Source organism: Cygnus olor, chromosome Z, assembly GCF_009769625.2.
Source record: "Cygnus olor isolate bCygOlo1 chromosome Z, bCygOlo1.pri.v2, whole genome shotgun sequence".
NCBI classification, from domain to species: domain Eukaryota; kingdom Metazoa; phylum Chordata; class Aves; order Anseriformes; family Anatidae; genus Cygnus; species Cygnus olor.
In genome coordinates, this window is record NC_049198.1 from 74,812,400 (window position 1) to 74,836,507 (window position 24,108).

The window sequence follows — 24,108 nt, forward strand, 5'->3', positions numbered from 1 at the left end:
AGCATTGCAAATTGGGTCAGTAATTGATAGTTCATTGTACTGCTGTATAATTCATGTTTTTTGCAAAACCACAGCAAAAGCATGACTGCCTCCTGGCTAGGGTGAAAGGACTGATTAGGCAACTGGAACTTTGGATCACTGAACTGCTTCTTCATTCTGGGCTCTTACAGACTTGGCAGAGTCCGAAGTCAGAGGAGTTTGTAATCCTGGCTCAGCTGTTTGTGCATAAACAGTATGCGACTGTAGCATAGAGAACAGTATCAAGGGGGAGGACTAACAAAAGAGGTATGTGGGCCAAAAGCAGAAGAAGTAGGGAAGGAGGATTGTGCATTCCTTAGGGTTCTTATGAAATCAGTCTGTCAGTTTTTTCATGCTAGGTGCTAGAAAATTAGTGCTACTGCAGACTGACAGCATTGGATTTCAACTGTATGTGGAGAGTATGGAAAGGAGGCAAAACTCTTTAGTCCTTGGACCTGTGATGAATAACCATAAATCTCTGAATGTGCTACCTGCGTCTTGCTGCCTGAGATGTTTGTAATCATCCAAGTGCTGTGTAGAAAGTGTATGTAGGGAAGGGAAAATGGTGGTATTGTCTGTGAATCAGAGAGCCTAATTATTCTGTGAAATGCATCTCTAAAAATCAAGCCACAGGAAATGCAACCAACTTGATATCTTTATGGGAAATTAATGCCAACTAATCCACCTGAGTTTAAAATGTGATCTGTCTTCTTTTCAATGATAATACCCTTAATCAAAAGCCTGTATTTCTTACAATGTCATCAGTGTGATGAGACACTATTTACTAGTCTAAGGAAATAATTATGTCTTTAGAATGAGTTTTTCATATGGGAAATCTGCCACAGTCACATTAAAGTATTATTCTATAGAGCTGTAAACCAAGAAATAGTTTATGGCTCAAATCAAATCTGGTAAACCCCAACCTAGAATTACTCACCATTAGCTGTGTTAGCAGATGTCATTTTCCAAAATCAATTTTGTCATTTTGGATTATTTTCTGTGCACTATATGTCACTAGTGTTTATCTTGACAGAATCCAAGATACAGTCATCTCTGTTCTAAAATTAACTGTTTGAGATGAAAAATAGCATGTAAGAACGAATTGGTATGGTATACATATGCAAAGTTGTTTGTTTTTTTTGTGTGTGTCTTTTGTTGAGGTAACTGTTGTTCTGTTGGAAATTTTCATTAACTTTAAAGCCATGGCTGTCCAGACTGGAGGGCTTGCTCCAATTAGTATTTCTAAAATATTACTTTAACATATGAATATGTAGAGAAAGGTATGTTGGATTGTTTGGTTTTATTAGCTTCTTCTAGTAAGTTCCTGTCAGCACAGGAGTTCAAGCCTAAGTGATTAATGTACTGAAACGATTAGCTTGAAGTGAAAGGTTGTTTCAGATATGGCTTTTTATTCACCTTTCAGTTATCAGTTTAATAATTACCTCTAGACTCTGTTTAGTGTATTCACCCAGAAATACAAGTTCAACTGTACAAGAGAAACTGAAAAGGCTGAGAAGAAAGACTGTCCCGTCACAGCAACAAATAGCACGACTCAACTCTTACTCTCTGACAAGACTCATCAAAAACCAATTTAAGTTTAAGCTTACTATCTCACTTCTTTGTCTGGCAAACATATAAAATCAACGTGTGTCTTGCCTTCATGTGTTAGACAGCTCCCACTATACAGAGATATATCTGATATATCTGAGATATATCTGAAGGGTGTGGTGGGCAGTTTGCATGGCAGTTCGCGCAGGCAGGGCAAGCAGAGAGGGCCCCTCGCTGCTTTTCTGCAGCGGTCTTTCCCATAGCTTACTTGTAACCTGCTTGCGAAGAGCCTGGCCATGGTATCAACCAGGCAGAAAACCATGGCCTCCGCATCTCTTGCAGCCTCTCCAGCCACAGTCACTGATGCGGCTACTCAGACGAAGGGCTCAGGGAAACACGCAGCCGTCCAGGTCCTGGGCTGCAGGGTGTGCCCGAGTCTTCTGTCGGTATCCGACAGCAGCAGCGGGGGGTATGCCTGTGGGAGGTGTGCCCAGGTTGAAGAGCTGCTCAGCCAGGTAGCAGAGCTTCAGGAGGAGGTGGGGAGGCTCAGGAGCATAAGGGAGTCAGAGAGGGAAATTGACTGGTGGAGGTGTACTCTACCCTCTCTGAGACAGACTGACGAGCCTGCCACAGTACAAGTGTCTCCTGCTACGCAGAAGACAAAAGTTCCCTCATCCCGCCGGGCAGTAGGAGGGGACCTAGGCCAAGGGGGGGAATGGAGGCAGGTTCCTGTTTGGGCTGGTAGGCGAGCCCTGTCCCTGCCCACCTCACCTTCCCATCTACCCTTACATAACAGGTATGAGGCTCTAGAACACGACAGTCAGAACAACGATGTAGACAAAAGCCCATCCCAGTTGGAGAGGGTGCCTAAGACAAGGCAACCTACCCCCCGCATTGCTACATCTGCTGTCAAGAAAGAAAGAAGGGTTATCGTCATGGGGGACTCCCTTCTGAAAGGGACAGAAGGCCCAATATGCCGACCGGACCCAACCCACAGAGAAGTCTGTTGCCTGGGGCTCAGGTGAGAGACTTTGCTAAGAAAGTCATGCACCTGGTACGGCCCACCGACTAGTACCTGATAGTGCTCTTTCAGGCTGGTAATGACGAGGTAGCAACGAGAAGTCTGAGAGCAATCAAAAGGGACTTTAGGGCTTTAGGGCGACTAGTTAAAGGTTCAGGGGCACAGGTTGTGTTTGTCTCTGTCCTTCCGATAGGGGGGATTGATGTTGACATGCAGACTCATCACATTAACACGTGGCTTCGGGACTGGTGCAACCAGCAGAACTTTAGGTTTTTTGATCGTGGGAAGGTCTATGTGACACCGGGCCTGCTGGCACCAGATGGGATGCGCCTCTCTCGGAGAGGGATAAGGATTTTTGCTCAGGAGTTGGCAGGGCTGATAGATAGGGCTTTAAACTAGAGTTGAAGGGGGAAAGGGATAAAACCAGGCACGCCGATGATGAGCTAAGGGATGGTGCACTAGAATCAGAGGGACTGTGTGCTAGTGAGGTCCATCAGTCTGCTCCACAAGGTGCTGCACGTAGGGAAGCGCATTTGAAGTGCTTCTACACAAATGCACGCAGTATGAGGAATAAAATGGTTGAGCTAGAAGTCTTGGCCCAGTCCCACAGCTACGACATCATCGGCATAAGCGAAACCTGGTGGGATGAGTCCTGTGACTGGTGTGTTGCAATAGATGGTTACAGGCTCTTCAGGAGGGACAGGCAGGGTAGGCAAGGTGCGGGGGTGACGATGTATGTGAAGCATGGGCTGGACTGTGTGGAACTTCACATTGGTGATGGCAAAGATGAGAGCCTCTGGGTAAGGATTAAGGGATGAACAAATAAAGGGGATGTCGTTGTGGGAGCCTATTACAGACCACCTGGCCAGGATGACAATGCCAATGAATTATTCTTTGCAGAACTAAGAGATGCCTCGAGATCAACTCCCCTTGTCCTTATGGGGGACTTCAACTTACCAGACATCAACTGGGATCACCATATGACCGACGCGAGCAATTCCAGGTGGTTCTTAAAGCACCTAGATGATAACTTCCTGGTGCAGGTGCTAAGGGAGCCAACTAGGCAAGGTGCCCTCCTAGATCTGTTGCTGGAGAACAGAGAGGGTCTTGTGGAGGATGTGGCAATTGGCGGCCGTCTCGGTCATAGTGACCATGAAGTGGTTGAGTTTAAAATGACAGTGACAGAAGGAAAACTGCCACCAAAACTTCAGCCCTGGATATGGGGAAAGCAGACTTCAGGCTGCTCAGGGAACTAGTTAGCAAGGTCCCCTGGGAAACTGCTTTTGAAGGCATTGGCGTCCATCAGTGCTGGTCCATCTTTAAGCACTGCCTCCTGAAAGCACAAGATCAGGAGATTCCAAAATATCAGAAGTCCAGCAGGCTGGGCAGAAGGCTGGCCTGGCTGACCAAGGATCTTCTACTGGAGCTTAGGCGAAAAAAGAAAGTGTACGGCTGCTGGAAGGAGGGTCAGGCGACGTGGAAGGAATACAGGGATGCTGTTCGTGTTTGTAGGGAGAAAATTTGTGTGGCCAAAGCCCAACTAGAGTTGAAGTTGGCCATGTCTGTGGGAGACAATAAAAAAGGTTTTTATAGATATGTGAACAGAAAAAGGAGAACCAAAGAAAACATAGGTCCGCTACTTGATAGGGAAGGTCTCCTCACAGACAATGACATAGGCAAAGCAGAGATGTTTAATGCCTTCTTCGCCTCTGTCTTCAGCATTGATGGCTTCGGGACCCTAGGTGCCCTGAGCTGGAGGACCATGACGGTGGGAATGATAAACTCCCAACTGACCCTGAATGTGTGCGGGATTTGCTGCTCCACCTGGATCCATACAAGTTCATGGGTCCAGATGGGATTCATTCCAGGGTGCTTAAGGAGCTGGTTGACATCATCGCGGGACCTCTCTTAATTATTTTTCAACGATCTTGGGAATCTGGAGAGGTCCCGGTAGACTGGAAGCTGGCAAACGTTGTGCCAATTTTCAAGAAGGGCAAGAAAGAAGACCCTAGCAATTACAGGCCTGTCAGTCTCACATCAGTGCCTGGTAAAATTATGGAGAAGATGATCCTTGAAGCTATTGAAGTGCACCTGGGGGACACTGCAGTCATTGGTCCCAGCCAACATGGGTTCATGAGGGGTAGGTCCTGCCTAACAAATTTGATTTCCTTTTATGATAAGATCACCCATCTAGTCGATCAAGGGAAACCAGCTGATGTGATCTTTTTGGACTTCAGCAAAGCTTTTGACATGGTTTCCCATAGGATCCTACTGGACAAAATGTCCAGCATACACCTAAACAAAATCATATGATGGGTGAGCAATTGGCTGACGGGCAGGGCTCAAAGGGTTGTGGTAAATGGGGCCACATCAGGCTGGCGGATGGTCACCAGTGGGGTCCCCCAAGGCTCCATTTTAGGGCCAGTCCTCTTCAATGTTTTTATAAACGATTTGGATATAGGACTAGAAGGTGTTTTGAGCAAATTTGCTGACGACACCAAACTTGGAGGGGTTATAGACTCGGCTGAGGGTGGAAAGGCCTTGCAGAGAGGTCTGGACAGATTGGAGAGCTGGGCGATCACCAACCACATGAAGTTTAACAAAAGCAAGTGCCGGGTCCTGCACCTGGGACGGGGCAACCCTGGCTATACGTACAGACTGGGCGACGAGACGCTGGAGAGCAGCCCCGCAGAGAGGGATCTGGGGGTTGTGGTCGACAGCAAGTTGAATATGAGCCAGCAGTGTGCCCTGGCAGCCAGGAAGGCCAACCATATCCTGGGATGCATCAAGCACGGCATTGCTAGTCGGTTGAGGGAAGTGATTGTCCTGCTCTACTCTGCGCTGGTGCGGCCTCACCTCGAGTACTGTGTGCAGTTCTGGGCACCACTGTACAAGAAGGATGTAAAACTGTTGGAGAGTGTCCAGAGGAGGGCAACGAAGATGGTGAAGGACCTAGAGGGGAAGACATAAGAGGAGCGGTTGAGGTCACTTTGCGTGTTCAGCCTGGAGAAGAGGAGGCTAAGGGGAGACCTCATCGCAGTCTACAGCTTCCTCACGAGAGGGAGTGGAGGGGCAGGCGCTGACCTATTCTCCATAATCACCAATGATAGGACCCGTGGGAATGGTGTTAAGCTGAGGCAGGGGAGGTTTAGGCTGGACATCAGGAAGAGGTTCTTCACTGAAAGGGTGGTCGCACACTGGAACAGGCTCCCCAGTGAAGTAGTCACTGCACCAAGCCTGTCTGAATTTAAGAAGCGATTGGACTGTGCACTTAGTCACACGGTCTAAACTTTTGGGCAGACCTGTGCGGTGCCAGGAGTTGGACTTGATGGTCCTTATGGGTCCCTTCCAACTCGGGATATTCTATGATTCTATGATTCTGTATATTTTAAAGGGAAACACTAATGGTGTTGTTTACAACAGGGAGGACACTTTTAAAAGCTCAGATGCAAAGGAGATTATTATGTGCACATCACATTTTGAAAATACCTGTAAACATAGATTTTACTAGAAATGTGTAGTTGCTGTTACATTCTTACAGGTGGCCTTCAGACCTGTCGGACCGAGATACACACCTGTGTTGTGCAAGGCACGAGGTTGAAAGGCTGCTGCTGGGTATGGTAACAACTTGAGTGCTGCACAAGATGCACATGCTTCATGAAATGGTCAAATGACAAGTGCTTTATTTTGCCTTTCCCCTGCAGAACAGGACCATGTCTGGCCCAGGTATTGTATGTTATGATATTCATAAATACTAGATGTAAGATCTATACTGAACAGTGCCACATACCATTCTATTTTGTAAGCCTCTTTTAACATCTCTTAGCAGACATTAGGGATTTAAATTTGAGGGAGGTCCAACAACCTTTCTGACAATGTATGTGGTTTAGTCTCTAAACCAGTCTTTTGTAAGGAAGAGCAGAGTACCACTTATGACAGGAACATTGCACAACAAATTTCAGGAAAGACAGTAAAGTATGCAAGCTATTTCATGTGTCACAAATAGGAACAATGATGTATGTGGGCGAGTATAATTAAGTAACTGGTTTATCAACCCTAAGTCCTCATTTCCCAACTTTTCTTAAAATTAATGTGGACATGTATTTAATATGTATCTTGGATTTCCTTGAAAAACATAGCGAGAAAACTCCCTACTGGTTACATATATAAATAGATGTATATACCATAGATTAATCCAAGAAGGCATCAGCAAGAATGTATCCTGATGAAATTTGATCAGTAGCCTCCCATTTCAGAGACTGTGAGATGGTCAGGCTTTAGAATACACTCCTCGTGCTACAGAGCTGCCTGAACAGCTCTCACGTGGGGGAAAAGTTCAGGGGGCTGTGAATCGCAGTTATTTCCTTGGGGTTCTTGAAGGAGGTAGGGTATTGCAGGATGTAGTGACTGCTGGAGCCCAGAGATGGCAAGGGTGGCTGGGCAGTTTCTTAGCAAACTGGCTTCAAGATGTGTTGGAAGAGTCTTTCCAAATCTGCCATTTAAGATTGTTTTATTTTTCTTTGAATGGTACATTTGAAATTAAGCCTTGCAAAATATGCATTATCACAGCATGCATTACTTACCATTGTATTTTTTGTAATAATATCAGTCTTACCGATACTCGCGTCAGTATGATTTTTCCCAGTAATATTTTCAACAGACATCTCAACAGATCTTTGGCTTAGAGTTGTCACACTCCTTGCTGGATGTGCTCATTCCCAGGGCTGGGTTTTGTGGGGTGTTTTTTTGTTTTTTTGTTTGTCTTGGCTGGTTGGTTGGTGTGTTTTGTTTGGTTTTGGTTGGTTGGTTGGTTGGGTTTTTGTTTGTTTTGTGGTTTTTTTTTGGGGGGGGGGTTGTTGTTTTCAGAAGATTCTCTTAATTTCCTATAACTCAAAGAATCACCACTAATGCATTAACTCAGCAAACTTTTCAGTGATTCTGGGACTCGATTCTCTGTTAAGGGAGTTCACATTTGGAAAGGGTAGCAATACATCATCCACTGGAGGTTGTGCTAGAATGCGGTGTACATAACCTATAAAACCCATTCCCGACCCCAAAAGCTGGCTGTTCTGTAGCTGGCCTAGGTCCAGCTTCTCTTGAATTGGACCCGCACTGGGCTTATGCCAGCCAGCTACTGTGTTCCTGTTCCCGTCAGAGGCAGTGCTTGGGTTTTGCCATTTGGACTGCTGTAAGATGGGGGTGGAAGCAATAAACGAAACGCATGGAGAGGCATGGTGGGAAAATAGGTGTTTTTGGCACTCATTTGGGACAAGCTGTATAAGCCACTGCGGCTGAGACACACATGTGCAATGTGGCTATTGTAAACTTGTGCCAATAACAACTCGTTTTACTACGTAGCATGACGTCTGCTCACCTCTCTCCAGTAGCCACCTTCAGACTGCCAGCCTCTCTATAAACATGGTTTTTGTCCAAACTTGCATTGCTCTGAGTGGTCCTCAGGAGACTCACGCATTTCTTTCCCTCACCCATGTTTGCAACACTTCAGTTTTCACTCTTTGTCCATATTAACATGGAAGTAGAGACAGGTGTGATATTGGTGTGGTATTAGTGGGGGCAAAAGCTAACAGAACCCCTGGAGCAGCCAAACGCAGTGTTGTGGTGACTTAGAGCATTCCAGGTAATGTCTGCCAGTGGGGTGGAAGAGTGGAAGGGTGGAAGGAGTGCTTCTGTTCCTCTGTGGCTTCTATTACCTTCTCCAGATTATGGGATGGAAAGAGTGGGGAGCCCCACAGGCCATTCCCACAACGATGCCATACTGGACAAGATAATTTTCCTTTCTCTTTTATTTTTTTCTCTTCTTGAGATATTTTAACAGCACAATGGTTCATCAGTTTCAAGCCTTTTTGAGGTCAGTCAACTCCAGTGAGGCAGGGCAGTATCTCTGAGGGAATTTGAATCACCTGATTTTTTTATTTTTTATTTTTCACTTTAAAGAGAATTGTCTTTGGCTTCGTTATTCCATTTATTGATTTAATTCTAGCTCTTTGCCTTGTATTGATCTGGACAGATCAACAGACACAGTTTCACTAGAGTTTTTGTCTTTTCAGCCAACAATAAAAGAAAAAAAAATCACACCTTTGAATTAAGCATAATCTATAGGAAGTGATTTTTAGGAATGGCTAGTTTTATCACACTTTGTTGTCTACTTTGTGATTGCTGACACTTAAAAAACACACAGAAGTGCTGTGGATGAATGACTCAATATAAGAAAGTAGTCAATTTCCGTCCTCTTCTACCACTCGTCATTTTGATCCAAACTTCAAAAGTCTTGTCCTGAGCGTTCATGTTATTACATTTTTCATCCCATTCTGTAAAAAGGAGGTGGCTTTTTTTCTCCCTTTCACATTTCTAAAAGCAGTAACACAGAAGTCTCACAAGAGGTATTTTCTGTCATGATTTTCTACTGTGTTTTTAGGGACCTAAGATCCGTGTAGTTTTGATATACCTCCAGTCCAAATCCAAGCCTGAATCTTCGCATTTTGGCAATACCAGGAACTGATCTAGGATGCTTACAACAAGCAAAATAGCATCTTAAAAATTCTATCTGGAAGCATGAATATTTCTCTCTGCCTTGGTTTTGCAGCAGCTATAGTGATCAAATAAGAGTTTTATTCTTTGTATCCTGTCTTCCAACTCTTTCTTCTGTCTGTTAGTTCACTTCCTGTTATGAAGAGGGAATCAGGTAAATGTGCCTATGCATTAATTAAGCTGTTGTGAAAGAAAGAACAGAAGTATTTTAAGTCTGGAACCATTTCTGTAGGTCTAGGCATCTTAGAGCAGCAAATGATATTATGCCCATCAGTTGGGTTACATTTACTGCATTCCGCCCCTTGTGTCTGGGGGCATCTGCGTTTTAATTTATTCCCTAAACTGTCTCCCCAGCCATAAATTAACACATTGCTTTGTTGTTGTAGTTTTGCCTAACAGAGTAAAATTTTAAAGGAAAAATGCAGCAATCTTCACTAGCCAAGGTCATTAATGCTAGCTCCATCAGTCTCAGCTGTTCTTCATATAGCATGCTGATTTATTTATAGTTTGGCACACCTCCTCTTTGCCAGAGGCAAGCAGATGCAACATAAATAGTACAGCACTTTAACACTCATAGAGCTGGAACTGGGGTTTCCTTCTGCTGTCATGCCTGCTAAGGTCACATATCTCCGCCAGATCTACATCACATTATCTAGGTCCTTTTTGTTGTCCCATGCTATACTCTTCTTTTTACAAAGTTTAGAATGCCTGGCCCCACAATAAGAGAGAAAACCTTACTCCCTTAGCATAAAAGTAAAACACAAGTCAAAGTGTAATATTTTTTCCAGTGCTGTTGACTTCATGGATCATTATTGTTGCTGTCTGCTCACTCACTGCTCTGCAAGCAGTTCAGCTCCAATTCAGGTTCTCCACTGACTGGTGGTTGCTGTTTTATGGAATATTTGAGACAAACAGGTAGAGTAATAATCATCTGCCTCCTGGTGCATCCAGTCATCGTTAGTGATGATTTTCACTGTCACAGGGAGCTTCAGCTGAGGGGCTAAAGACTGAGCTGATGTTCAGACCCAGTGGCTCTTGGCTGTTCATGAAGGGTCTCTCGGCACGGTGGAGCATTAGATGGAGCACATGTCATGAGTCGTATTGTCAGTGCTACTGCCCCTGTCATACTTGAGTTGTTCATACAAATAGGATGTAGACTGCACCCTTTTCTGATGTTTTTAGTAATCACAAAGCTTGTGCAGCTTGGAAGTGTGTACGTGAAGAGCACTTCACTTCAAGTAAGCCCTAGTGTTGCAGACTAGTGTAGGAAGGTCTTTAGGCAGAATATGCTCTGCTGATAAATGGCATTATTCAGACTAAACCTAATGACTCCTCATTATTTTTTATTATTTCATTGTTTCCTCCACAATGGAGCATTTCTCCAGCCTAGAAAAACAGAAACAATTGATAAAATTTAAATGAACACTTTTCACAGACCTCTGAAATTTCTAGCACTCCCTGCCAAGGGCCTCAAGGCTGTTGTCATATTTTTTCACTAGTAATATCCAAAAGTTCAAGATGGGTCCCTTCCTGAAGAATCTCTGTGACATGACATAATTTTATTGGTGTGTTATATACTGTTTTAGCATTCTGCAGCTAAATGGCCTGTTTCCTTGGTCTCATTGCATTCTGGACAGAAAATGGCTTGCAGTCCTTTTCTTTGTGAGTAGAAAAGGCGTAAACTCTAAAGAATTACATTAAGCTTGAAACTTGACAGTTTGACAGTACCAAGCCTTCGACATAATTGCTTTCATCAGTTCCCACCAGATTTAGAATGAGCTTTTATTACTGTTGTCTGAATATCTTATTACACTTACCAATACTGAATATGAAAAGGTAGAATGGATTCTTCTTCATAGAGCGTCTGGTGGAAAGCTGGTTGATAAATTATTTTACAAGTTCATGTTGGTTATTAAACAGGCTTCCCGGTTTGCTGCTTTGTACCAAATACCTATCTTGTATCACGATTTTTGCAAGGATCAGTATCAATTACTTTAATATTTCCTTGATGTTTCTTTAAAATGTTCTCATAGTTTAAAAATGTGAATGAAATCAATTTGTCATCATCTGTTAATTCCTCTATTGATTCTATTGTATGCTTTACATTCAGACAGACATTTTCATGAATGCTACATACCTGACAGAACAAAGCAGAAGCAGTTAACGTACAAAGTGAACACACAAAAAGCACCATTGAAACCTAACCAATAAGTAGGGTGTGCTTGGGGTTTGTGTCAAAACCAAATGGCACATGCAACAAGGACTCTCTTGTTTGGTTGGCTGGTTTTGTTTCATCACTAGTTTTGAAAGATACACAGCAATAAGAGGGCCATATACTTTGGATTGCTATCTTACTGGTGAGTCCAGAGATACCTGGGGAAAAAAAAAAAAAAAAAAAGTGAATTCTTGATACAGATTATAAAAACAATCAACCATTCCCCTGCTACGTTTTGGGAGGCTTATGTAGGTGTGTTGTGTACAAAGAACATACACAAAGCAAAATAAAGCCAAAGGGGAAACTTCCATGGATTTGAGTGGGCTTTAGATAGTACCTAATGACCACATCTTTTATGACCAGACCTATAATCTTTAGCAAGCAAGAGTATATGCAATACAGTCAATTGTTATGCTGCATATTGTTGGTAATAAAACTCTTGTGAAGAATCGCTGGGGATTAGGAGGGCCCTGTGTTAGCGATATCACAGAGCGAGCTGCAGCATACCCTCCACTGTTGCTGGAACAACTTAAAGAGGGAAATCATCACCCCTGCGATGAGGAGTCCTCAGAGCTGCAGAGCTTTGGTAATTCCATGCGCAATCTTTAAAAAATGCCAATCACTTAATCTAATTCTGCTCTGAAAGAAGCAGATTATTGTAAAAGGAGAGCTAAACTGTGCTTGAACTGAAAATTCAAGCTTCATACTGAATTTTGAAAAATTCTTTTTTTGTCTTTTCCTAGTGTTACCAGAAATGCTCTCCGCCTGCCAGATTTACTAGGAAGCTTTTCAAGCAGCCATTTTTATTTATAATAGTGCTTTAAAAAAAAATCACAGCTTTTTAAACCACAAGGTCTTTCACAAGGTCTTTTAAATTGTTTGCATCCATTTGTATTATCTGAACTGTTCTTTCTGATTGTGAGAATTTGTGCAAGGGCTGAGGTAGTTATGAGCTATGGTTTAGATGGGAACTCTTCTCTTTCTTTCTCCCTTTCACTTTTACAAAGATACTGAAGTCTGGCAGAAGCAATATTCAAAATATAAAAATTGTTAATATCTTAATTAACAGAAGACAGTGATTTCCATGTGATTTTGGACTATTAATCTGAATACTACTGATTCAGATTTTTTTTTCTGGAAAGAAAAATGGAGACATCAGGTGAGGAGGTGTACATGAAAAATAGGCATTATTCTTTTCCCTGTTTCCTGGTACCGTAGCATGGGTAAAACCAGATGGGTTTCAAGTAAGTGGACCTGTTACCAATAACCTAAGATGAAGTAGTAATTGCATTTTCAGTGATTCATCTGTATATCACACTGTGTTATTTTACGCAAGGCAGCATCTGTTTCACATGTACACCATGATTATTCTACTCTGATTGACATCCACGTTCTCCTAATAAAGTCCCAGTTGCCCACCTGTATGGTGCTCCCTTTTTTCTTAATGCATTTATAAGATAAAAATCCTTTAGAGCACTGTGCTGAAACTCACAAAAAGGCAAGCCATCTAAATTTGTCAGTAGGACAGCATCGGTAGAATTATCAAGGCTCTCTACAGATCAAAATTTTATGAAGTTAGTGGTTCGAATGCTGGTTTGAGCCATACCAGTGCAAGAAAATATCAGTGGAGCTACTTCAGGTTTACACTAATGTATCACAACCAAAGTTAAAATCTGGTTTATGCTGTGGAACTGGAACAACTTTGTCAAGAAAATTACCGTATATTAGTATCTGATCAATTTTGTCCTATTTCTATCCCATGTTTATTCTATGTTCTCTGCCATGTTTTTTCCTATTCCTGTGTATTACATGTGGAACTCCTTCAACATTTTGGGAATAATTGGAAGTGTAAATGTGCTCTGGGGGACAGTGACAGTTTGTGACAGAGACACACTGAATGTTGCCGAATCCATAGAAAGTAACACTAACTCAGGAAACCTCTGATCTCCAAATGGTTGGAAGATGAAAAAGCACTTTGTGTGCTTCAAAGAACATCTGCTCTTGGCCACTGTTAGAGACCGGGTTCTGGGCTAAATCAGGTTGACCCAGGACAGCTGTTCCTATGTTCTAGCAGTCTGACAAATTTCTTTTTCATTACCTGTTTCAGATTGGCTGACATGACCTGTTTCCTCATCCCAGTAAGGCACTGACTTCAGCGCAGTTCAGGTCACAGTGACCAAAACTGCAGAATGTTTTTTTGTTAGGCCCCGTGTGAAATAAAAATTGCAGGTGTCCGTGCACGGTGCCAAGTCAGGCAGGTGCTGAGCAGGCCTGGAGGACGAAGCGTAAGGTGATCTCCCCAAGCCAGGGTGGCGAGCACAGGCAGTCTGAAGGAGCTCGACTGTCTGACACCAGCACCATGTGCTCTCAGGGTTGCATTTGTGCATCTGGTTGGAAGTACTGATGAGCCCGATAGTCCTGCCTCCTCAGATGGCCTACACTCCCTCTGAGACCCCGCTCGTAATTTCCTGATTGATTAAGTGTCTCTGAGAGCCTGGAGTCTGAGAAGAAACATCTGGCAGAGGGCCTTGTGGAGTATGGGCTCTCTGAAACCGGGCCTATATTCACGGAAAAGTAGTAATTGAAAAATTCCATGTAAAATACGGGGTTGGTTGCTGTCTTTCAGCTTGCTGCACTCGTTAATCCATCTCTTCTGCTGGTCGTCTTGGTGCCTTCTCAAAACAGAGATGGGTGGCCTGCTTCAGCAGTGGCAGATCTTGACCAGTCGCCATTCTGTGCTCCTGCCATCTGACCTTTGGGGACAGATTTCAGCAATGACCTGTTGGGGTGTGCTGATTTAGCACCAGTCAGGGCTCCAACCTCCTGTGCTACAACAGCAAGGGAAGTAAGTGCTTGCACGAGTAAGATGAGAATGTCTCTTGATTCTGGTACAACGTGCTTGAAAATTGTTCTGCCAGAAGAGGAAATCTTTGAAATTTAAGGACTAAAGAACGTTTCAGTGAATTTGACCGTTTACCAAAAATAAAAAAAATAAAAAAATAAAAAATGGGGGAGGGGAGGAGGTCATTAAGAAGAAAAATCCAGCTTAGGTAAGAATTTTTGTGAAAGAAGCACACAAGGCCAGTCCAGTCCTCTTGGTTAGTTGGGGTTTTGTTGTTTTTGGAGGTAGTACAACTTTTCTTAAAAATCTTACAGTCTAGACTCTTTTGCAGCATTTATCCAACAAGTAATGGCTTGGCTATTTGCTCTATTGTTAAGTGTTTCTGGTAAAGTACTTGGTGCAGATATTGCTGCCTAGGCAGACCCCAAGAGCTAGCATGGATGGAGACCATTTGGGACTTTGGAGGAGAAAAAATGTCTTGAAGAGACTCAAGTTTGTTGTCTCGGTCTTAGAGCAATTGTATCATGAACTGCAGATGATTCCTGCTTTTTATAATAGTAGATGATATATTTGGAAGGTAGTTTCTTTACAAATAAATAGACATATTCATAGATGTGCTCTTTAGAAGGAAGGTTTGTGAAATGTCTTAGCAACATGTCCAAAATAAAAAGAAGTATTACCAGAGAGTTAAGAGATTCATAGGCAGGTTCTTAGGCCCATATTCTTTTCATTTATGCACCCTAAAATAAGGAATAGGCTTGGCTTTAAATGGACAAAGGTTATGTCAGTTCTCCAGCCTGAGTGAGGAGACGTCTCACGTAGGGTTTGGTGAAATTGCAAAGGAAAAGAAATGCTGTTGTAGCCAGAAAGCACTGGCTGTTGCCATGTCCTGCTCTGTTTTGTCTCAGCCAAGTGTGCCTGTTTTTACTTTTTACCTGATGTTTTCAAAGGGCTGGAGTGCTGTACCTCCGTTTTTGTTTCTTCTTTTTCTTCTTTTTATTTTTGGTACCACTGTTTCAACATGCTTTAGCTCTCACAGGTGTCACTGTAGGCAGGAATTTGATATTAAATATCAAAGGTTTGAACTTATTTCAGAGAAGTGTGAATAAATTCACATCTGTGGCTGGAAGAGGGCAGGAGGAACATAGGACAGGTTGAATGGGAGTTCAGAGACAGCAGAAAGGGAAATACAATTTTCATTATGAAAATAATCTTGTATTCAATAGAGACCTATTAGACACCTACTGAGGGGAAGCCTGTTATACTTTACATGCTCTACCTTAACTTGTAAGTTGGAACCTGCTCCCAGCCGTTCAATTCACTGCTCCCAGATGTAAAAACTCACTGAAGCTATGTCTCAATTCTTTCTAAGAGCATTTAATCATCAGAAAATAGATACATAAGTTGTATCTGAATACTGTACTGATCCAAAGTGGTTTTCTCAGTAAGCAGATTAAAATGAATGATTCAAAGTGTGCTGAGCAGATCTGCAGATAATAGTTAATCTGGGCAGTAATTCTGCCAATGCACAGGTAGACGTGTACAAATTGTTGAGAAAAAAAAATAATAATTTAGCTATGGGAGTGTTTAAAATATAATTTTTAAGATTACACCTGTGTATTCTCCTAAATCCTTCTGAGGATAGAATCTTTTTAAGCTATAGCTAGTTAGTTTGTAAAGATTTGAAAGTAATCTAGCCTAGTGTGTTGTATGAATGCCAGACTAATCCATTTTTCTGTAAGAATGGCTTTATTTAATTTTCTCAGTCTGTGAAGTTCTTAAGTTTTCTCCTGTGGCAAAGTAAAGAACGAACCCTAGGGAGCTGCAAGCTGAGACCATGGTTCAGGAGAGTTTCTAAGCACATGCTTAACTCTGAGCAAGTGTTTAGCAGCTGATGAAGTCAATAGGATTTAAACAGCCACTTAGAGCCTTGTGTGCTAGAAGGGAGTGGAAAAGACATGGAAGATCTCAAGTGCAGCGTAGGTTTCAGCATTGCAGGGTTTCCTCCAATTAAAGGCTTTATTTTTGTGTTTGGATTCAGCACGGTTTTGCAGGTTGTCATGCCAGTGGAAACCAGTAGCATCGCGTTATTAGGAACAGAGCAAAGAGCCAGCCTATGTTTGGCTGGTAGGACGGGGTCCCACCAAGAGGAGAGGCAGGCTCTGGGACCAACCCATCCCTCCGTGCTCCACCACCATGCAACAGCAGCAGTGGTCTGAAATGGGGACAGTAGGCTGAGGGGCACAGGGACACCCATTTCCCATATCAGAAACTGGTTCTGGGATTTTTATTTGCCTTCTGAGTCCTTTGGTTGCTGCTTATGATCACCCTGGGGGGGTTAGAAAGGGTTAGGGAGGGAAAGCAGCCTCAGAGGTCTGACAGCCTGGAAAAGGGCTATGACACTGTTTAGCCAGTGCTGGTGTTATATAAATGTATATATGCGATAAATAGTGCTTCATGACTATGAGAAATGGCTTCTAACATTTGCCAATAAATTTGCAATGTACTGGATTTATGAAAGGCCTTGACAAAATTCCTAAACAAACCAAGTTTTCCTCTACTATGTACTCTTGTAGTTATGATTAAGAGATTTGTATTTTTTGCCAGTGAAGGCCGTGGCTCTAGTATGTTTCTCAAGCTGAATGCGATCTAGTTTGTTTAAGCAAGAAGGAGTTTAAGTGGAAATGAGCCACAGAAATGTGTGCCACTTGTCTAAAACAAACATGGCTTAGGCCTTTCCTTTTAAGTGACATCTATTATTGCATTTTTAAGTAGATCTTTGTTAGTAAGCATCCACAAGTGTGTTTGATCAGATGGAAAGATCCAAGGCTATATTTATATTCCTACACTGGAATGTTCTTTTTAAAGAAGGACCTGCACCTTTGCCAGCAGAAGTTAATTGGAAGTTTGCAACTGAATGGATACAAGTCCCTAAAAATGTGCTGTCAGTGTTCATTTATGACATGTCTGTGCAGCCACTTTAGACATTGCATACAGATTTCTCAGGATCTTTAGGCCTTTACCCCCTTTATTTATTTAGGACTAAGCAGGTAGCATAGAAGATGAAAATAATTTTGAGAGCTGATCTAGGCCGGAGATCAATAAGAGTGATATGTCTGTCTTTATAGTATAACAGATTTGTTTGCAAGTTTGTTCTTGCTGCAACAAAAGTGCCTATTTCTATGATATTTAAGGGATTCTCAGTTCATTTTTCTCCATCTGAAAGATTCCAGGATGACTCTTACAGAAAAAAATGGTGTAAATGCGAAACAAAATTATTCTCTTCTTGCTAGTTTCTAGTCATAGAGAAAAAAGAGGGGCACTTGCAAGAGCTTAAAGTAGTATTTAGCAATTGTCCTGTTTTTTGAAGTTATGCTGTAGGTGTTGTGCATTGAGAGAATTCCAGACCTACCTTACACCCAGTGGTTATGAACGCAGGTGCAGTCACTCTTTGGCTTTCGGCCAGAGGTGGAAGCTTATTAAGGAGCATTGATTCCCTGGCTGAACATTAAATCTGTAGTTGCCACACTGAAAATATTCTTCATTAACAGTGTAATTGAACATTCTTCTTCTTATTTGTCTGCTGACTTTAACTGAGTCTAGACTGTTTGCTTTATGTGCTGAATGTATGAAAAAGCCACACATGGAAGATTCTCCGAGAGGGACCAAGCACAGCTTGGGCTCTGATGATGCCTGGGGCCGCTGGTCTCTTCAGATGACTGAAAGTGACTGAAAAAAATAATCAGTTTCTTCATGAACAACTTCAAGAAAAGTCCATCAACTGTAATTTCTGATCACAAGGGTGGTTGAAATCAGCATAATTGTTCTTCACAATTCTTGATCTGATTTTGTAAGATCAATTATAAATACATGGCTTTTCATATTATCCAGGAATAGATGCCAGAATAAACCATATCTGGAAGCTGCATAATTATAACACTGCCAAAACCTAAACCAAATCCTTGAGCTTCATTTATTTTAAATTGTATTAAAAAGGAAAATACCTTTATAATTTACCTTATGTTATAGTCATCAGCATTGCTGTAAAAGAGAATCTCTGGCCATATTTTTAATCCCATAGAGTTTCAATTTAATCTACTTCTATTTTTAAAATTCATCTTTAAATAAGTATGTCTGCACATAGTTTTCTTGATGCATCTGCTAATGTAAGAGGCTTTTTCTCTGCCTCCATTACACCATTTCTTTTTTTTTTTCATGTTTGAATTTTCCTCTTTTTGTCCAGTAGCCGTAGGCAGTCCATATGATGTCTCCCAAGGGCTCACACCATGGGGAATCACTTATTGAAGACCAAGGTTTTACGCATAGCCACAAGGTCCATGAGGTTTCACCCAGGTCTTTCCTCAAAGCTCCTTTCGTAATCCTTACTTATTAATGACTGCCGATGAGTACCTTTCTTCTGAGGACTTTCTGTGGAGACAGGGGTGTAACAGCCCAGACAGCAGATTGATGATAAATCAAAGAATCCAAGTTTTTCTCTTGGGATGGACGAAACATGCCATCTCTGGAGCACAACTGTTGTTCTGAGCTTTTGCCCTGTCAGTCACAATGCAGCTGTTCATTAGCAATTGAGGTGCCTCACCTTTGCTTCACTGTTAGTGCTGTCATGACTACCGATGTTCTGTTTATGAACTGCTGCTGCCACCTATTTTTATGATACTGAAGAAAGTATGTATCAGATTATATCCTCTGTTCATAGCTACTCATGTTTTTAAGCCTTTTTCAGATTAATGACAGGAATGAATCATTAAACCAAACTAAGGTGAGAGATACACATCAATACTTTCAGCCTTTTCCTAAGAAACCTGCTACACATTTTGGAGAAATCTCGTTTGGTAAAATGCCAGCTTTTGATTGGAAGTGATTCTTTTAATTACTAAGAAAAATGGGGAAAATGATACAGTTGTCCAATGACACGAGTATGCCTCCTAGATTGCTCAAGTTTTTTAGGAAACTTTTCTGGCTATGTTAATTTACCAGAGTATTGCTCTTTCCAAATCCCACGAGAGCTGCTTGAGAACAAAACCTTCAGTGGAAGCGCAACCACAATGTGCTGTGCTGGATGTGCAAGCATAGCTCCATGCAAGAAGCTTTCATCCTTCCAGCAAGGAAAGCCTCAAGATGAGCAATGGTGCTAATGTTGCAGCCTCTGACCTGATTTTGCTTCAGAGCAGCTACAACTTGTTTGATTTTTTTGCCACTAGGAAGCTCTTTTTAACCGTGTCATTTATAGCAGTCACGTTAGAGATTATTTTCCGCTTCATACTCCTGCAAAAACATTACCAAGCAGAGCTGGCCATGTATTGCAGCAGGAATGGTGTCATGCAGATCTCCTCTGGGGTCTCTGCGAACTCAGGAACAATTCATCACATGAAGCAAATGGGACTGGTCCATCTGTCCTATCGCAAAATAAAATCCGTTGCTTTTTCTCCCAAGCTGTGCTAAACCATCATCCTGCATGGCTTTGAGTTACTGTACTGTTTAGTGAAGTACCATGTTGCATGTCTTCTGTTTCTTATGGCTCTTACTCAGCTGTGGAAAGAAATACCAAGTAATATAACCACTTTCTTCCAAATCTTGGGCCAGAATCTCAGCTGGTGTAAGTCAGCAGAGCTCCACTGACATTATTAGTGCTCCAGTGATTCACACCAGCTGTGGATCTGGTCTTCTGTCTCAATTTATGAAGGGCTTGAACTAAATGTCAGGAAATATGAAATGATCTCTTAGAGTCAGCAGTTCTCCAGATGTGTTAATGGAGTTTAAGTTTACCAAAAGGCAAGACTTCAAAAAATGATCCAACAGAAGAATAAACTTTCAAGAAGAATGCCCTTACTTGCAGGCTTTTTGGCAAGAGAGGACTATACAACTTACTGCAATTTAAAGAAATTACCTCAGTTATGCATCAGGATATGGTAATACAGCTTCAGTGAGAATCCAAGATTCAAAAATCCACAGCAAAAAGCAAGCTGTTGGCATGTCTTGAATAATTGCCATGCAAATATGATTCATATGGTCTTAAAGCCAAAATTAAGTTGCTTATGAACTTCATGTAAAGAGTCTAATGATTCCACTTTGCAAGTGTAGTTGCGTTTATTCACAGGCATGGTATAACAACTTCTGGAGAGTAAATCGGAGTACCATGTTGTTACAAGAACACAGAAGCTTAATAGTTCTAGCTGTGTAATGTTAAAACTCACCAGTGATTTGGCTTATGGATGTGATCTCATGTGTAATGTTGAAAACAGTTAGTTTTCCTAACGAGGATTAAATTGTTACTGATACTGCCATTCTTAAGCAATGTCAGGCTCACTTTTCAACATCAGAAAATGCTGCAATAGGTGAACCCTCAAAGTCAGCAAATCTCAGACTCAATATTACCTTAATGGCATGTGGACAGTGAAAAATTCCTAAGCTACTCTGAAGAAAACTTCCAGTACCTGAAGTAACCTGTGGTGTTACAGAGGTCTTTCACAGCCTAATTTATCTGCTGGTGAGACCACTCAAAATTAATTAAAATGATATGTGTGCTGCTCCACACTGTGTGGTTCACCTGTGCTCTCACTGGAGACGTAATGCTTTCGACTGATCAAGAAAGGTTATGCACCTTCAATAAGTGAACTTGAACATGATATATGTTGCCTATACATAAAAAAAGGGTATGAATGAGTTGATCACTAACATTCAGAATGGCATGGAGTGATCTGATCCTGCTGACCAGAGGTTACTGGCTAAGGGTCTGATTCTGGCACGTTTGATTTGCAGCTGGTCCAAGTGGCTTTTGATGAGAATTGTCATCTGTCTAGATGTCACTGCATGCCAACAGAACAAACAAAACAGAACAAAACAAAACATATTCTTTGACATGATTAATTCAGACCTGAGGAGAACATTTTGCAGTTCACAGAGGAACCTAGTTAGACTTCCAGGGAAAGTAGTGATCATAATCTGAAAATAATGGTATGTTGAAATTAAAGCAGTTTGCAGAACTGGAATGATGGAGAGGGTGGTGAGAAAACCCTTCTGAATACTGGAGACTTCATAGGAAGGGAAAGCATCCCAAACTCAGCATTTAATGGGATTTTGCTGGTTCCCAAGGAGCACAGAGGGCTCCACCTTTAACTGGAAATCATTCTCCAGGAAACATTGTAGTGAGAGCTCTGAACCTCCGGTGGATTCACAGACTTGAAGGATAAGAAGCCATGAATCAGGTAGTGGCTGGGTTCTTGGGAAGATTATTACATTTTGAAGGTTGCAGTGTTTTTTAAAACTGTTGTTTCCTGGAGTTTTCCAGTGAGAATGGGAGTTTTCTAAAACTTGGTTCCGAATCTGTGTGAAACCAAACTTCAAAAGAGCAATCAAAAACGCTGATTTTGACTAAATATATTGGCAGCTGTGGAGCAGTTGAAGGTTTGAATTAGTCTGGAAATTAAGACGGCTTTTGAATTCTTCATTTCACAAAGCCCGTGTATGGCAGTGTTTCAGAGTAACTTTCCATCATTTCTGTCTAGTTCTTCCCATCCTGGTGAATGGTGTGTTGGTTTTGGTAATACACAGATTTTTTACCTTCTGTCAAGATTACACCAGTGGAATATGCTGGGGCATGAAGCCATCGACCCTCATGAAATTCCAGCCAACCCCAAACCCTACAGTGCAAGCACATCGAGTCCACTCCCTGCTTCCCATGCTGATTCCCTACAGTCTACTGAATCAAGACTAAGAGATTAGTTCTTGTTTTCAAAGCATCTAGTGATACCATCCTGGAATATGACATCACTGAGAGCTCCACTATCTGTGATCAGTGATTTTCCTCCTCAAGCTCACAAAAACAAATCTGTCTAGGATTCAAAGATTTGGAGGAGGATCCAGTCTATATGTATTAATTCCCATAGGGACTGGAAGCTGTCACAAATGTCGTCATGTTTGTAAGTGCAGGATACCTTGTCTTCTGTGTTTGTCAGAATGCTGTCTCAGAGAGAGAGGAGAAGCAGCAAATATGAACTCAGAAAATGCCAGGAGCTCATACAGCCAACAAACATTTAAATCATCTGTCTTGATGAGGGCAGTCAAAAGAGGGCTAAATAGGGCCGATTGCTGCAGAGCAGTGTGTTATCCAATATAATAAAGGATGTCTAATTCAAGCAGAGTTTTCAGGTAGGACTCTGTGCTATCCACTTACCTAAGGAGAAACCTGCACCTTGGCATATAAGTAGCAGTGAGTGATGACTGCTTTTTTTGCACACAGTTAGAGTACATGTAAACATAATATATATACAGGTGGAGGACAGGGAGTCCCTCAATACCTGGATTCCAGAGGTGGAGAGCATGTGCTATGGAAGGATTTTCTGCATTTACCTGTGTTTTCTTCTGCTGTGCAGTGTGGGAACAGGCTTGCACCCTTGGGGCATGGACCTTTTGAGACAACTCAGTGTGCCAAAATGATGGACAGCACACACATGCTTAGCACCAGGGTAAAAATAAAGAACAATTCACAGAGCATCATCCTGTATAGCAGCAGAAGGGCAGGTCCTCCCCTTGTTTTGTGTGTTTGTTCTGCTCTCCCTAGCTCTCCATGTGGAATTTGTGGGTGAAATGGTCATTCTCCTAAAAATTGTAACATAATAGCTAAAGGCTTGATATTTATAAGCTGAATTTTATCTGTTTGTTTTGCCATTGACATCTCAGCACAAAATTAGGTCTTTCAAAAAGCTCTTTTCTCTTACATGTAACCTTAACAAAAACTCAAAATACACTGTTAAACAGGCACCTTGGTCTTGTGTATGTTGGATTTTTTTATATCCGTATCTAAACTTATTTCAAACCTATGTCTTTGCTTAATATTTCCAGGCCTGATCCTGCTTCACAGAAGACATCGGGCAAGCAGTCTCCGGATGTGATGTCTCTTGAAACACTGGAAAACACTTGTGAGCCAGAGGACCTCTTTGATGACATCTAGCTATGTGTTGTCTGAGAAACTCAGACTGGTGCTCCACATCAAATTTAGTTATAAAACTAAAAGGCTTTGGTATAGACACTGAGCCAAAATCTGTATGGTATTTAATGACATATTGCTTTAATTCTCTTTCACTGGCCTTGTCCCCATTCTTCACTGCGTGGTTGTAGACCCTTGGCCTGCTGAGTCTTGATTTGTGACAGCCTTGAAATCAGTTCAGCCTCTGTGTAGAGCTATTACCACATGCATATGGGGAAAGAGAGCCCCATCACAACGTTTTACATCCTAACAGTCTTTGGCTGTTAGTCGTATCCAGGATCAACTGGTTTTCAGATATCCCCAGAGAATAAATCAGACATAAGGAATACTTAAGGCTGTCATTGTACTTATGCGATATTCTGCCCCTTTCTCGAGCAGCTCAGCTTAGATGTGGTCTGATTCCTCAGCTTTGATTGAGGTATATCTTTAAAAAATCAAGTGTGCAAATAAATGACTTTTTGCTTTTTAAAGATTCTTTGTAGTATTATGCATTATATGGTGCATACCTGCTTTGGGGAGTAAAGTGTTTAATATTGAATCTATTTTGACCTTCTGTAGTATGCCATAGACCTGTAGAAATCCACAGACTTTAAAAGAGACATTTTGATATTTCATTATTTTTCTTAAGATGATTTCTAAGATAATAAAATGCTTTCTAAAAGGACATCTTTTTGGTTTTATTTGCTTAGACCTGCTATGAGTAAAGGGACTAGTTAGAAAAATGCCTTAATGCTTGACCTCTTCCTGCCTGAAGCTGGTACATTCATTTAGGTTTAAGGCTTCATCAGATAAAAAGTTAGCAACGTGTATTTACCTTCAGAGGTCAAAATCCAGTGCATAGAACTAAGCATGTCTGTCAGACTTCTGCTTCGCAGTTTTAAGAGCCTGAATCAATTCTCATTTAAGGC

At 41.8% G+C, this 24,108-nt stretch overlaps 1 protein-coding gene across 3 annotated transcripts in view; it reads left to right on the forward strand.

Annotated features, from left to right (window-relative positions):
• The window catches only part of XRCC4 (X-ray repair cross complementing 4), a 188,626-nt gene extending 164,762 nt beyond the window's left edge, over positions 1-23,864 (forward strand). For 2 of the 3 annotated variants that reach the window (XM_040542041.1, XM_040542042.1), the window contains exons 8-9: positions 13,978-14,196; positions 23,056-23,864. In XM_040542041.1, coding sequence (XP_040397975.1) covers positions 13,978-14,152 — 175 coding nt within the window. In that variant the 3' untranslated portion in view covers positions 14,153-14,196; positions 23,056-23,864. The remainder of the gene's footprint in view (positions 1-13,977; positions 14,197-23,055) is intronic. The other variant, XM_040542043.1, reaches the window with a different exon arrangement.
• Positions 23,865-24,108: the final 244 nt, after the last annotated feature.